At 46.4% G+C, this 15,049-nt stretch overlaps 1 protein-coding gene across 2 annotated transcripts in view; it reads left to right on the forward strand.

Moving 5' to 3' along the window:
• Positions 1–15,049, forward strand: part of RPS6KA5 (ribosomal protein S6 kinase A5) — a 1,757,411-nt gene that overhangs the window by 1,131,154 nt on the left and 611,208 nt on the right. For both annotated transcript variants that reach the window (XM_069637449.1, XM_069637450.1), the window contains one exon: positions 282–407. In XM_069637449.1, coding sequence (XP_069493550.1) covers positions 282–407 — 126 coding nt within the window. The remainder of the gene's footprint in view (positions 1–281; positions 408–15,049) is intronic.

Raw genomic sequence — 15,049 nt, forward strand, 5'->3', positions numbered from 1 at the left:
AATGGTGTGACGTGGCCATGGCTCATGAGCCCAAAAGAAAGATATTGGTTATGGAGAGCACGGGAACTCCATCCCGACTAGCCATGGCCTGCTTAAAGTCATGGGTGAATATTTAAAGGACCAGCTGAGACTCAAGGGCGGGAGCAAACCTGCTACCAAGCAAACATATTTTTAAAATCATTGAACAAGTGATTGTGTCTGGTGAGGAAAATGTGCTGGAAAATGTTTGCTTTGCTTAGTTTAGTCCTGTGGATTAAATCTGTGCTATCTCTATCTTGCAGGGTTACTCGTTTGTGGCACCTTCCATTTTGTTCAAACGCAATGCAGCCCTTACAGATCCTTTTCTTTATCACGTGGGAACAGAGCGACCTGGAGTCACAACTATTGCCAGAAGTGCTATGATGAAGGTAATATAATTCTGGTGTAAGTGACTTGTTCCTGGTTAAAAACATTTTCATGGTTGCATACCTAGTGCTTTCCATCACATTGCATGTGCATGATTTCAAATCCCGTTTCTGGTATTCTTAATCTTTACTGTAGGACTCTTAAAAAAATATTCAATTAAAATATCACCAGCTGAGTGCACTATCGAGTGCTGTTAGGCTATGGGACATTGAGCTGACTAAGGTTGAACAGTGGAAACTCGTTTTCTAATACGGGAGATAACTATTGGCTTTATTTTTGTCCGTTCTTGTGCTACGACCTAGAGCACACACTTTTACAGCCAAATCCCTTCAAAAGCAGCTGTGTGCGCGCACCAACTCAGTGCACCATTGAGTGCTGTTAGGCTGTGGGACATGAATTGACTACATTGGAACAGTGGAAGCTTGTTTTCTAATACGGGAGGTACGACGTGAAAACAACGCTAGATGGACTCTACAAACTTGCAGATGGTTGGATAAATAATTCACACTACTTTTATTATCTTATCCGATAACTATTGGCTGTATTTCTTACCAGTTCTTGTGCTACAACCTAGACCACGCCCCCTTACAGCTAAATCCCAATGAAAAGCAGCTGTGTACCCGCACCAGCAGAGTGCACCATCGCGCTGTTGGTCATTTGGGTGTTGGAGTTGGGAAATTAAAACTATTTGCAGATATCAGGTACGGGGGTGTAGATTCTTGCTTTCCGCTTCATTTGTAACGTTACGGCCTAAGAGACTACAGAATTCGTCTATTTGGCTTGATAACTAGCTTTTTTGTTATCTTGATCCATCAGGCTCCCTGATTATAGGGCAACTTCCGCCCCGTGTTTGTTTGGCGTGACATAAGTAAACATCGTAAAAAAAAAATGCCGGCAACAATGAAAAAATACCAGCTGAGGAGTAATGCCAGATTAGCTTGCAAACGCAATCTTGGGGTGACGGGTGGAAAGAGAGTGATTACCAAATATAAAATAAGTTAATGGCAATATTAATAAACTAGATACGGATGGGGAAGCGTTAGGTGTTACTGAAGCGTTTGGGGGAAACTGGGAGAGCCTCTCATGACACAAGATAAAAGTACCACTTACTTAAAACCAATAACTAAGCAAGCTCCACAAGTGGTGACAGTGGAGGCAGATGTGTTTCTCCAGCATGGGTCTGGCATGGATTCACATGCTCATGAATATTCCCTGTCAGGCCGGGAATCCTCGGTGAAGAAAAAATCAGTATCAGTTTCGTTTCTGATCTGTCTTTCTTGGTAGTAACCAATCATACTGCCCCCAGCCAATGACTGCCCTCTCCCTAAGCCCTACCTCTGGCAGACATCCTCAGATTTTTACCGCACGCTCAAGTGTTGGGAGTCCTTGTGTTTAGCTCTCGAGCTTTTTGCTGCGTTTTCGCGCTTTTTCAGATGTTCTAATTTTTCGGTCAAATAGAGCCTCAAGCTCCACCGTGTCTACATCCGATCAACAGGGACCCGTTTCGGATTTTCTACGCCCCTCAAGGGTGAAGTTTTCATTGAGTTACGGTTCTTGGAGGAGTACAGAAGTTTCTGCGGCCTACCCGGACATGGCCCAGGAGAAAGAAAGCTTGACGCTGGGAAAGCTGTTCAGGGTTTTCCCTGGATGCCAGCTGCAGAATGTGTTCAAGGAGGACGAGCACTCGAAATGTCTCTACTGCCTTCATGAGGACAAAACGCACGTGGAGAAGGACTGTGCGTTTTGCGGGAACATGTCGGAACGGACCATCAGGGACCGACATCTTCGTCTCTCCAACTCGCTGGAAGGAAAGAGCCCGTCAGGTGAGAAGAAGAAGAAGTCCGAGCTGTCTTCTAAGTCCTGTGAGGGTGCCCCGGTGAGGGCAAATCACTGCGCGTCCGCGGGCACCGGGAGTGCCGAACGGTCGGGCACCTCGGCTGCCAGGCAGGGCGCATCCTGTTAAGCACCATCAACCACGTGCCAACGCTCTGGCCAGGGAAGAGGAAGGCCGAAAACCCGGCGAAGCTTCTGGAGAGGACCCGGTCGATCTCGAAGGATCCAGCCGAGGCGGACCGAGGCGGTGACCCTCCCCCCATGGTGAAGGCCACAGGCCCGCAGAAGGTGGTGAAGGCCTTGATTCACCTGGCCAAGGCCTCTATCGAGGAAGTCGCAGTGGCCCTGGCGCAGCCTGAGGAGGCTACACCAGTGGAGGCGACCTCGGGGCCCAAGGTTTCCCTGCCACCGCAGAGGGAAGCCTCTTTCAGGCCCATCGAGAAGACCCCCGTGAAGACCACAGTGATAAAAGAGGGGGGGAGCCGGTGGCCATTGTGGACACGAACACAGCCTCCGAGGAGGAACTGGTTGAAGTCTTGGAGGGCCTTGACGAGGGCGTCGAAGAGGCCCGGTCCCACGGGAGGGATCCCGACGAAGGGGACGAGAGCGACGGCAGTGCCGGCGAGGTTCCTAGTCAACCGTTGCGCCCGTCGCTTCCGGAGCCACAGGACAACTCGGCGGCCATTTTGTTGGCAATACAATCCTTACGTTCGGAGATAAGGATGAGATTGCCCCTACCACCGACTGAGGAGCCGGAACCAGGCCCAACAGAGGAGCCAGAGCCAGGCCCGTCGGGAAGTCCCCCAAACAAGAGAAGATGGACCCATCCCGCCCCGCCTTTTCAACCCTCGCGGCCTGCTCAGCCTTTGTCCATGTCCCCCGTACCTGGGGATGACACAGGAACGGCCACGACGGGTATGGATGACGGCGGCGACGGGACAGAGCTCCCATCGCCTCCAGCCCGGGCCTCCCCGCCTGACGAGATTGGGTCTTTCCACGCTATGATCGCCAGGGCATCTGAGCTTTTTCAGCTCTGCCCCAAAGAGAAGAAGGAAGGTTTCCTTTACCAATGGCGCGAGGCCAAGAGGAAGACAGTTCTCGCCATGCCTCTGCTGGATGACATCTGGGACGAGGGTCTCACCCTTCTCAAGAACCCGTCTACGACGACTGCCAAGAGGGATCGGTACGAGAAGAAGTACCGGGTCCCCGAGGCGGCCCCTTTGTGCCTTAGGGCGCAACTGACCCCTGACTCGGTCGTCTCAGCGGCAGCCAAGAAGAAAGCGGGGGGGCGGCATCAGCCTCAACGTCAAATTCCCCACCGGACGGCGAAGCAAAGAAGCTGGATGCAATGGGACGACGAGTTATCTCGTCGGCGGCAACAACGATTAAGGCGGCCAACGCCCTCGCGATCGTGGCCCGCTACGACAGGGAGTTATGGTACAAGATCGCCCCCCTGTTGGACTTCCTACCGGACGAAAAGAGGGCTGTGGCCCTGGAGATCTTGCAGGAAAGTGAGGTGGCGTCGGACCACGCCATAACGGTGGCAACGGACATTGCCGATACCGGTTTCCGCCAGCTAGGCAACCGCGTTTGCCTCAGACGACGAGGGTGGCTCAAGGCGACGGATTTCTGCCAGGACGTACAAGCCAAGGTTTTGGACATTACGTCTGATGGGAACGACCTGTTTGGGAAAACAGTGGATGAGTCCCTCCAAGCCATCAAGGCGGACACGGAGACAGCTAAGGCCCTATGAGTTCTCCAGCAATGAAGGCCGTCCTTTCGGAGCCCCGGAGGCAAGCAGGGTGCCTCCAAGGGATTTGGCGGTGGCTCCTCTGCGTACCGCCAAGCGGCCCGCTCCTCGTCGCAGGAAGCCTATAGAGGATGAGGCAAGTCTGGTGGATCCCGCCGTCGTCGCCAGGGAGGCCAAGGCGGCAAGGCGTCCTCCAAGCAAGTTTGAACTGACCGTGGCGTCGGGCCCCCACCGAAGCACCCCGGTGGGAGGCCAGCTGGCGAAGTTCGTCAGCGTGTGGGAGTCCATCTCCACCGACCGTTGGGTGCTGGATGCCCTGGCACAGGGGCACGCCCTCGAATTCTAAAAAAGTGCCCCTGCATTCCTCCTGTGGCCAGGAAAGAAAACCACGTCCCTCAACTGCTGTTGGAGGTAACGGCGAAGCTCGAAGGTGCGATCGAGCTCGTCCCAAAGAGGCTCCGGGGCTCCAGAGTATACTCAAGGTACTTCCTCGTGAAAAAGAAGACAGGAGGGTGGCGACCCATCCTAGACCTGCGACGACTGAACAAGTACATCAAGGCACAGAAGTTCTGGATGGTCACCCTCCAGCACGTGCTGGGACAGCTGGAGGAGGGCGATTTCCTGTCGTCGTTGGATTTGGAGGATGCATACTTTCACATTCCCATTCTAAAAGGGCACCGGAAGTTCCTCAAGCTTGTGGTCCAAGGGCGGCACTACCAGTTCAAGGCCCTCCCGTTCGGATTGAAGTCGGCACCCAGGGTTTTCACCAAGTGCCTCGCTCCAGCGGCGGCGCTGCTGCGCCTGCAGGGGATCCACGTCTACCCCTACCTGGATGATTGGCTCATCCGCGCAAGGACAAGGTAGCTCACCGTAGAACACACAGCGAAGACCGTCCAGCTGCTCACCGACCTGGGGTTTTCCATCAACTTCCCCAAGTCCCACCTGGTCCCCTCTCAAGTCGCACTGTTTCTGGGAGCTAAGCTCGACACAGTGGCGCGCCTGGCCTCGCCGTCGGAGGAGGAAAGGACAAAGGCCAACCTGGGCAAGGTGCAGTGTCTGCTGGCCACGGACGTGGCCAGAGTGAGGTCCATCAAGTCCCTCCTCGGGATGATGTCCTCTTGCATTTATCTTGTGCGCCTGTGCAGGCTTTGGATGCGCCCTCTCGAGGAGTTCCTCGACGCCCGCTGGATTCAAGCGACGGGCAGCTTCGAGGACAGGATCCCTCTCAACGACACCTTGCGACGAGCGATCCGGTGGTGGGGCACCCGCGCTCATCTAGCGGCGGGGACAGACTTTCAGACCCCAGCCCACCAGGCGACGGTGACGACGGATGCCTCCCTGGAGGGGTGGCGAGCCCACACTGAGATCTTCACGCGAGAGGCCTTTGGCTCCCTGAGGAGAAGCTGCTCCACATCAACATCCTGGAGCTCCGGGCAGTGTTCTGGGCCCTCAGGTCCTTTCTCCCATCCCTCAAGGGCAAGGTGGTGAGGATCTTCACCGACCACACCACCACAATGTTCTACATCCGGAAGCAGGGCGGAACCAGATCCCCGGCCCCTATGCAAGGAAGCCCAGGACGTGTGGCATTGGGCCGTTCCTCAAGGCATGTTTCTGGTGCCGTTTCATCTGGCAGGGATAAAAAACACCATCGCCGACTCACTCAGCAGAGAGCTGCGCTCGTGCCACGAGTCGGAACTACGCCAGGATCAAGTGGACCGACTCATTCAGCGATCGGGCAAACCCCAGATCGACCTGTTCGCAACGGCAATGAACTCCAAGTGCCAGAGGTTCGCCAGCAAGTTTCCCCAACCGAGGAGCATGGGCGATGCTTTCTCGTTCCCCTGGGACGGCCTGTTCCTATATGCGTTTCCGCCGTTGCTGCTCCGACTCATCAACCAGCTCAAGAGGTCCCGGTGCAGAATGATCCTCGTCGCACCGGTGTGGCCGAGACAGATCAGGTTCCCGGACCTTCTGGACTTGTCAGCGTCCCCATCAGTCAAGCTGTCGACGGACGCAGATCTTCTCTCCAGAGAAGGAGGCGCAATTCTTCATCATGACCCGGAGTCGCTGAACTTGCAATCCTGGCTCCTGCAGCACTAGAGTTTGGAGGATACAATATCCTGGCCGACTGCAGAGAGGTTCTTGCGAAGGCCAGGGCGTCCTCAACTCTCAAATGCTACGGACATAAGTGGAAGAGGTTCTCTATCTGGTGCCGTGCACAGAAGATTAACCCTCTGTGGATTACGGCCCCTCAACTATTGCTGTACCTTCTGTCGCTAGCCAAAACTGGAATATCTCATGCTTCAATCAAGATACACCTGGCAGCGATTTCCCGATACACCAGGACTACAGGGCGGTCATCCCTGTGGTCTCATCGCCTGGTTAAGGAATTTATGAAGGGACTGTTTCGATCATTCCCGCCGCTGAAGGCGCCAGCCCCGGCGTGGGAGCTCAACGTGGTGCTGACCAGGCTCATGGATCCGCCATTTGAGCCGTTGCATTCGGCCCCGTTGAAGTTTCTGACGTGGAAAAGAGCGTTCCTGGTGGCCATCACCTCCACACGACGCGTGGGAGAGATCCAGGAACTATCCTGCAAGCCCCCATACCTGACCTTTCACGATACGAGGGTAGTGCTGAGGACGCACCCCTCCTTCATGCCCAAGGTGCCGTCGGACTTCCATCTCAACGAGCCCTTGGTGTTACCAGTCTTTTTCCCGTCGCCTTCGTCGCCGGCTGAAAGGACTTTGCACTTGCTGGATGTAGCTAGAGCGCTGAAGTTCTACGTGGACCGAAGGAAGAGTTTTCGGAGGACATCACTGCTGTTTGTGAACTTTGGACCTGTGAACCAAGGGAAGGCTCTCTCGAAGGCTTCCATTTCCAGATGGCTCTCCGGCTGCATCATACACTGTCATCGGTTGGCGAACCGACCGTTGCCCGGCCGTCCGAGAGCCCATTCGACCAGAGCGGTTGCTGCTATCACGCGTTCTTGTCTGGTGTGCCCCTGCTGGACATCTGCAGGGCTGCTACGTGGAGGTTGACGCACACCTTCACTAGATTCTACTGCGTCGACCAGGATTCCAGGGAGGAGTCCAGGGTCGGCCAAGCAGTGCTGCGCAATCTGTTCGCGTAAGGTGAGCCTGGTGAGGAGGTAAGAAATGCTTAATGTTGAGTTTTGAAGTAATGCTTAATATTGAGCCTTTGCCACCTCCCGTGGTTGTGCATGTGTGTACTGCTATGTATTCTTATATTCATGAGCATGTGAATCCATGCCAGACCCCATGCTGGAGAAGGAACAAGTTACTTACCTGTAACTGTTGTTCTCCAGCATGGGTCTGGCATGGATTCACATGCGAACCCTCCCTCCTACCCCTCTGGGGCTCTTCACTTGGTCATACTGCCACTTTACGTGCTACCAAATCTGAGGATGGCTGCCAGAGGCGGGGCTTAGGGAGAGGGCAGTCAATGGCAGGGGGCAGTATGACCCAGACACCAGTGATTGGTTACTACTAAGAAAGACAGATCAGAAACTAAACTGATACTGATTTTTTCTTTACCGAGGATTCCCGGCCTGACGACGGGGAATATTAATGAGCATGTGAATCCATGCCAGACCCATGCTGGAGAACAACAGTTACAAGTAAGTAACTTGTTTCATAGGCCGGGTGAACATGAGATTGGTGAATCATTACAACTCAAGCCGATTGATAATAATTCACCATTAAATATATGTGTTTAAACTTGAAAAACGGGTCTAATGCGGGAACAGAGCAATTGTATCTAATATAGCATCATCATCAGGCGTGATAACTGCAACCAATTTGGATAGAACTCCGGATTTGAATGACATGGCTGCAAAGGCTTATGCATCTCTATTAGGGATGACTCCTTTTCCAAAACTGAGTCCTCAGAGGATGAATCGATGGGTGAACCTGAACAACTAAAAATAATGAAAGCATTGTTCACTATTTGCAGCTTATTTTCCAAGAATAGCAAATCATGGAAGAGGGTTTAACTAAATTGTTGGATGTTATATTGAGTATCCCAAAGCCTGCAGTGGAAATCCCTGAGAAAAAGGATAATATACAATATAATGGTCATACAGAGACAACTGGCTCCCGTGTGGGTAGTCTGAATGCTGACGCTTTTATTGTCACCGTTCATATCATCTGTGTCTCCCGATCATCATAGCTGCTAATAAGCACCATACAGCTAAAATTGCAAGAACATATAGAAAAAACACTCGGACCATTACAAGAAATAAAAATAATAATAATGTTGAAAAAAGTGGGGCGCCGTCTCTGGTCCAAACAACTCTGGATAGTTACATGTGTTGAATCGGCTGACAATTTTTATTTGGTGGAATATGTAACACCAAGGAACACTGTTGGGTTTTTCAAATGAAAAGGAAAAGGGAATAAGGTAAAAAAAAAAATTTATATTGTTAAACCCAAAAAGGGTTGTAAAAAAGGTACTATAGAAACCTGGCTGAATAATCAAGAAGGAAAATGGGGCCCTATTGAGATCAGGACTAAAAAGATTACAATTATAGATACCTATGCTTCTGCCCATAGCCCCTTCTTAAACAGAAGAAATGTGTTGGAACTGATACATCAAGTAACAGATCTGAAAATGATATCTTCACAAGATATCTGTTTAGTTGAAATTCCTTTGGGAATCAAATTAGGCAATATTGCATCTGGTATCCACTATTGTGTCTGAATGCATACTAATATACATACTAATACACGAAAACCTATTTAGAGAGATGATTATGAATTCATAAGAATGGAGGATGAAGTGTCTAGCTGCATGGGGCAAAATGAAAACAGGTTACTGATAAAAAGGGAAATCATGCAACAATAAGTATTGAAAATCTGGTATGTAAAATCATAGAGGGATTAATAATCAGTGGTTTGTATACTCCAACTGATAACATTACCTTGTTAAATGGAGACTATGATGAAATTGATTGACAGAATGATCAGGTTAGGGAGAAATTATGTTTATGAATATGGAATTCCAGAGGATTTCACTCCTTTGACTGTTTTGGTATGTCGATTCTGCTGAGTGTGAACTAATTTGCTCTCCAAGAAACTTGTTTACTTCATGACTCTACTCTTGATGGATATCAAATAATCCACAGAAATGTTTAACACTCTAAATTGGGTTGCCCATCTGGAGGTCTCCTAATGGGTGCAAAGACTCACTTAACCTTAACAGAAGATAATTATTCAATGGCCCTTCCCTATATTCAGGCGACAATTCTTGATTATAACTTGAATTGGGTGGAGCAAGAAATAAGTTTTATTAATGTCTATAATCCACCAAACAACCTGCACTCTTATGCTATTATTGAAGAATTGGAGATAATTATTGATGTGTGGACTGGGTGAATGCCATAGCTCTTTGTACAATTATGGGGGATCTAAATGATTCAAGATTTACCCACTCATGGCAAGAAACTTGAGACACATAACGACAAATCATTTGGGAGCCACCATAATTCAAGAGAAGGATGAGAATATCAAGTTTAATGATCAATGTGCCTCTTATGTATACTAACCGCCTGCTACAACTTTGCACAGATAAAGCAGATAGCAGTAATTTTCCATATACATGGTTTGCTAGGAACAAACATTCATGGATATATTATATACTTTTTCCTAATTGCATGTTTGAGATTATGGGTCAATTTCGTTTTTGTTACCTACAAATGAGTGATCATGTAGTGAAGAAATTCTTCATCCAATCCTGCTGTAATGTCAAAGATTCTATGCCGTGTGGTTGTATGCTAAATCAAGGTGGTAATCGCATCTATTGGTCGACTATGAATATTGAGAGATGTCTGTCTTTGATAATCTCTTGTGTGTAAATTGTTTGAATGGTAACATAGGACCTAATATGTTTAAAATATTTTCAGAAAATGCTAGATATGCTGACAAAGTCACAATTAAGAGGAAAGTATATGATATAATTGTTGCTAGAGATAAAAAAGAGACTTAACAAGGAAATTAAATTAACAAGGTGAATTATTATTGATTCAATGTTAAAGAAAAAAAAGTTGACCTAAAAGTGAAATATACAAATTTAATCAAAACACTTAAAGCCTGTTAATTTGTAATAGAATGGTTCCAACTGTGAAATATACTTTAAAACACTGATGGTCGTAGATTTTGGGAATTGTATAGATCTAATTGCAATAGTTCTGATGAAACAAAAAAGAAATCAATCCAATATCGGAGACTGTTTTGATAGATTATATTTGCCAATTGTATAATAGGTCAAATTCTGTCTCGACTAACAAGAAAATTGGTTGCGACTGTGATAGATTTATCAACTTTGATTTTAGCATAGAGAACCTTGAGAGGATGATAGCCAAGATGAAACCATCTAGAGCCGCTGGGCCAGATGGGATACCAAAATTGATTTATTAACATAGGCCATTATTTTTGGTCCAAATTGTCTCTCAATTGTTCATTACAATAGTAAGTACGGGATCTAGTCCAACCAGCTAGAAAGCATCGATTTTGATACCAATTTTTAAAAACAGTGCAAGGGGGAAAAAAACAATAATTATAGACTGCTTGCCATGTCTGACGCCTGTTCAAAATTATTTGCACAAGTACTATTGGTAGAAGTAAATTCCTGGATAAAAAGAATTATCTATTCTCTAAACTACAAACTGGCTTTAGACAGGGGATGGGAACATTGTCTAGTGTATGGACTCTTCTGTATCTAATACGTCAGAGTATTGAAAAGAGAGATACATCGCTATATGTCTGCTTTATTGATTTATAAAGGAGCATTTGACACAGTTGATAAAGAAATCCTGTTATCAAAGTTGAGAGGAAGGCATTTAAGCTCTTTGATATATTTTATCCAGGAGTTATACAGTGAAAATGTTGTGCAAGTGTGACCTAATCAGGAGGTAATCCCGAGTGAGAAAATAGACACTAACTGTACACTTAAGCAAGGTTGTCCACTTGTGCCCGGCAAGGTTGTCCACTTTCGCCCACCCTATATAATCTTTTTTTTTATTTATTGTATTTGTTTGTGTTGTACATGCAACTTTTCAAATATATAGTTAAAACATAGATATTAAAAATTATATACATTGCAATTAAAACATTCTTAATTTTTTTTTAAATACTTTGGTTTTATGTCTGATAAGTTACAATTTGTAAGCTTAGGCTTTTGCTGGCAACTGGTGTAGCCTGGATGTACACTGATTCGATCAGCATAGACTTTTAAACTGTTACAATGGTCTCTGTCATCGTATTCGAATACGAGCTTACTAGGAGAGGCCCTAAATCCTTATTGTCAATCATATCCTGGAGTCAATAGTGGATGTTTTACAATATTTAATCTTGGATGTTCAACCTCAATTGGAATTTAATTGTGGTTATGTTTAAAGATATATGTTGGGCATGATGGGGCATCAATAAGCGATAATCAGCAAAAAATGATGGAAATATTCTCGCCTTAGTGTGATTAGCGCATTTTACCAAACGATGTTGTAACGTTTCAGGGTAGCTAATCAAACTGAAAAATTGACATGTGGATTTAGACCTATCATTCATTCTTGTTGCTACTAGTGCATTTGTAGGCCACAGATCAAAGCGTAGATGCATTAAATGAGTACGATAGAGTTGGTCTTGGAACTTCTGCAAGTATGTTGGGATCTGATTAAACCTTTTTTGAATTAAATGTCCGGTGGTGAAAACCTTATATTTATTGCATTTTTGCCAGGTGTCATTCCAATCAGAGTACCAGTGTTTTTGCTTTGCCCAATCAAGGTTGCTGGTTAAAAGATTCTGATCAATATCAGCTCTGATCATTGTTGAAGTGCAATATTGTTTAGGGACATCTTCTAGAGTGAGTGCTATTGTTGGTATTAAGGATGAATGAAACATCTCTTTATTTATGCATTTTCTTAATAGCATTATGGCATTCCACGAGACAATTGCTTTGATCGATATTGACCCTAGTTCATGACGAAAGATTTGAATAGGGAAACTTTTAGGTATAGGCAATACGTTCTTCCAAAAAACTCCTAGGTTGTCCCAATCTGGATCTTTTTCTGGGAGTTTAGCGTGAGCACCATTGGTTATAGCAGGAACTTCTTTTTCTTTGTAAAAGTTTATTATGAGCAAATAGGACAATTGTCAATTTTTCCTATGGACTACTTTAGCTTGCAAGCACATCGATTGCATTTTGTACTTCAGCTCGTTTTTATATGGCAAATCTGCATTATCGCTGATATTTTGGCCTAGGTATTTATAGTCAAGTATAATCTCATTTTTCTGTGTTCCAATTGACCATTTAAAGAAGGATGATTTGTTTGTTCTTCTAATACTAATACATTGCATTCTCAAAGTGTTCGATTTGCAAGTGTTGATAGTGAGCATGTTTTCTGATGCATATTTCATTAGCACCTGGAGTTGCCTCTACTGAACCATTGTAGTCCGGTCAATTACGGCCAGATCATCAGCTTAGAAAAGTAGAAAAGGTGCGCAATTGGATAATGACCCAGTTTGGAAGGAAAGGCTTTCGTGGTTTTCAGATGTTTATGCATGTCTTTAATATATAAATTGAAGAGAGTCGCAGCAAGGATACAGCCTTTTTTCAAACCCTGATAAGTAGGAATGAGATGGGATAATAGTCCTTCTTGCTTTAATTTGACTTGTATGAATGCATTGGTGTAGAATTTCTGTAGTACCTGTAGAATATAATTTGGGCAACCAGCTTATATTAGTTTTTGCCATAACTTTTTTCTGGAGATTGAGTCAAAAGCTTGTTTGAAGTCTATAAATGCTAGGTATATAGATTGTTTAGATGTCCAAACCTGCTTTTTTAAAGTTGTTAGGGTGAGTACATTGACTGAGTTGCCTAATCCAGCTACAAATCCAGATTGGTAGAGGTCTGTCATCTTTGCCAGTTAGAGCCATTTATTTAGGTCTCTCACAATCAATCTGACAAGATTTTTCCAGGGATATCTACAAGGGCAATCGGGTGGTAGTTAGATGGCAAACTCTGATTGCCCTTCTTAAATATTAGGATCAGTATTTAATGTTTCCATGACTCTTGGATAACTCCTGTGCATATCACGCTTTGGAATATCACATGCAAAATGGAGACCCATTCATCAGGATGAGCTTTTAAGATTTAATTTGAGAGCCCATCGAGCCCTGGCGCTCTCGAGGCACTTCGTTTTTTAAATTTGAATCAGAATGTCTGTATGATCAATTAGTATGTAACTAATCGTTGGCTGCAAGCGGTATAATCAGCAAATAGGATGGAAAAGTGGTTTGCCCATGTTTGTTCAGATATTGAGATCAAAAGAAGCGACAGCGTGTCAGTATTGGTTCCTTTGTTAAGAAGTTTCTATTTCGAAAGGATTGTGTCGTCCCACCTATTCTTTATTTTATGATATTTCCAATATCCAGCTTAGCTGCTTCGGAATTTTTTTTCCCAGCAGAGGGCGCTGCGCATCGATGCCCGTCGACTCGATGTCCCTCGGAGGCCTCCGTCTCGATGTCACCGAAGGAATATATAGCATATGCAGCGTCTGTTGGCTTCAGTTCCGTTTTTCCACACTAACGCTTCCGATACAGGACGCTTCGGTTCCTTTGTGAGAATCTTCAAGAGAAATCTTCGAAAAGGGCTTAGTCGTCAGCGTCTTCTCCCCCGAAATCTGAGTTTAAGAAATGCTGTGACTGCGGGTCGAAGATGTCGGTTACAGACCCCCACAGAATATGCTTGTGGTGTCTGGGATCTGCTCATCCTTCATCTGAGTGTGAGGACTGCCTGTCCATGACATCAAATGCCCTGAGAGGGCGCTGAGGGAACCTTGCGGCAAGTAGGATCCATAAGTCCCCACCGATTCCATCAAAAAGACAGACATCGGACAAGTCAAGAACTGTTTTCTCCTGGCCGAAACTAAGTAAACGATCCCGAAGTGGCTCCCACCATTCGTCATCGTCAAGACACTCCAAAGAAACAGCGCCATGGGAACAGGTTGTATGTCCAACAAAAAACAGCCTCCCCAGCTGAGTGGAAAGAATTTAGGCTGAAGATGATGAAAGTATTTGAGAATGCGGCCTTGACCCCCTCGAGTACTGTCAAAAGCCATGCTCAGGTTGAAAGACCCAATGAGCCTAAGAACAAGACCTGTGTGCCTTTCGGGCCCGGCAAGCAAAACTCATTCAGAGCCTTCTAAGGATCCCTCGAGTCGTGAAAAAGTCCCTTCGAGGACTGAGTCGTCGACGCCATCAGTGCTGAGAGACTCTTCATCAACGCTATCAGCGCTGAAAGACGCGTAATCAACGCCAAAATACAATTCTTCGATGCCATCTACACAAAAACATAAGTCATCAACCCATCAGGCTTCTAGCTCCTCGATGCTACAGGCATTGAAGTCTTCGACGCAGGCATCGAAGCCTTTGACATCGACAGAATCAACAATCTCGGCACCTTTGTCGACTAATATCATGACACAATCTGGTATCATTGAGGTAGCCTTTGGCAGATCAGACCCATCTGATCATGCAGAAGTACCCTACAGGCAGTTAATGTCGAGGGTGGTTGAGTACATGGGATGGAGTAGGCCAAGCCCAGTTTTCGAACAAGATGACCTGACAGATATTCTGGACATGGGACCTCAGGAAGATCCAATTGTTCCATTTCATGCAGCTTTACAAAAGCACATACGTACCAATTGGGAGGCACCTGAATTAAATCTGTCAGTCAACAAAAAAATGACTTCTAAATACAGGGTGTCCAGCAGTGATCCCTATTACTTATCAAATCACCCAACTCCAGAGAGTCTGGTGGTACAGGCTGCCACCTCAATCACAAGCCAAAATGCCTACCCTACTATCCCTCCTGAGAGGGACGATATGCGTTACAACACTCTAGCCAAGAAGGTTTTTTTGGCTCGAAGTATGGCCCTGAAGTCAGAAAATGCCACGTGCACGTTGGCTAGGTTCACTCGTACCCTTTGGGAGTGTATATCCATGGCCGCTGGCCATATCCCCAAAGGGGAAGAACCAAATGGGTTTT

The sequence above is a fragment of the Ambystoma mexicanum genome, chromosome 14 (assembly GCF_040938575.1).
Source record: "Ambystoma mexicanum isolate Mex_15411 chromosome 14, UKY_AmexF1_1, whole genome shotgun sequence".
NCBI lineage: Eukaryota > Metazoa > Chordata > Amphibia > Caudata > Ambystomatidae > Ambystoma > Ambystoma mexicanum.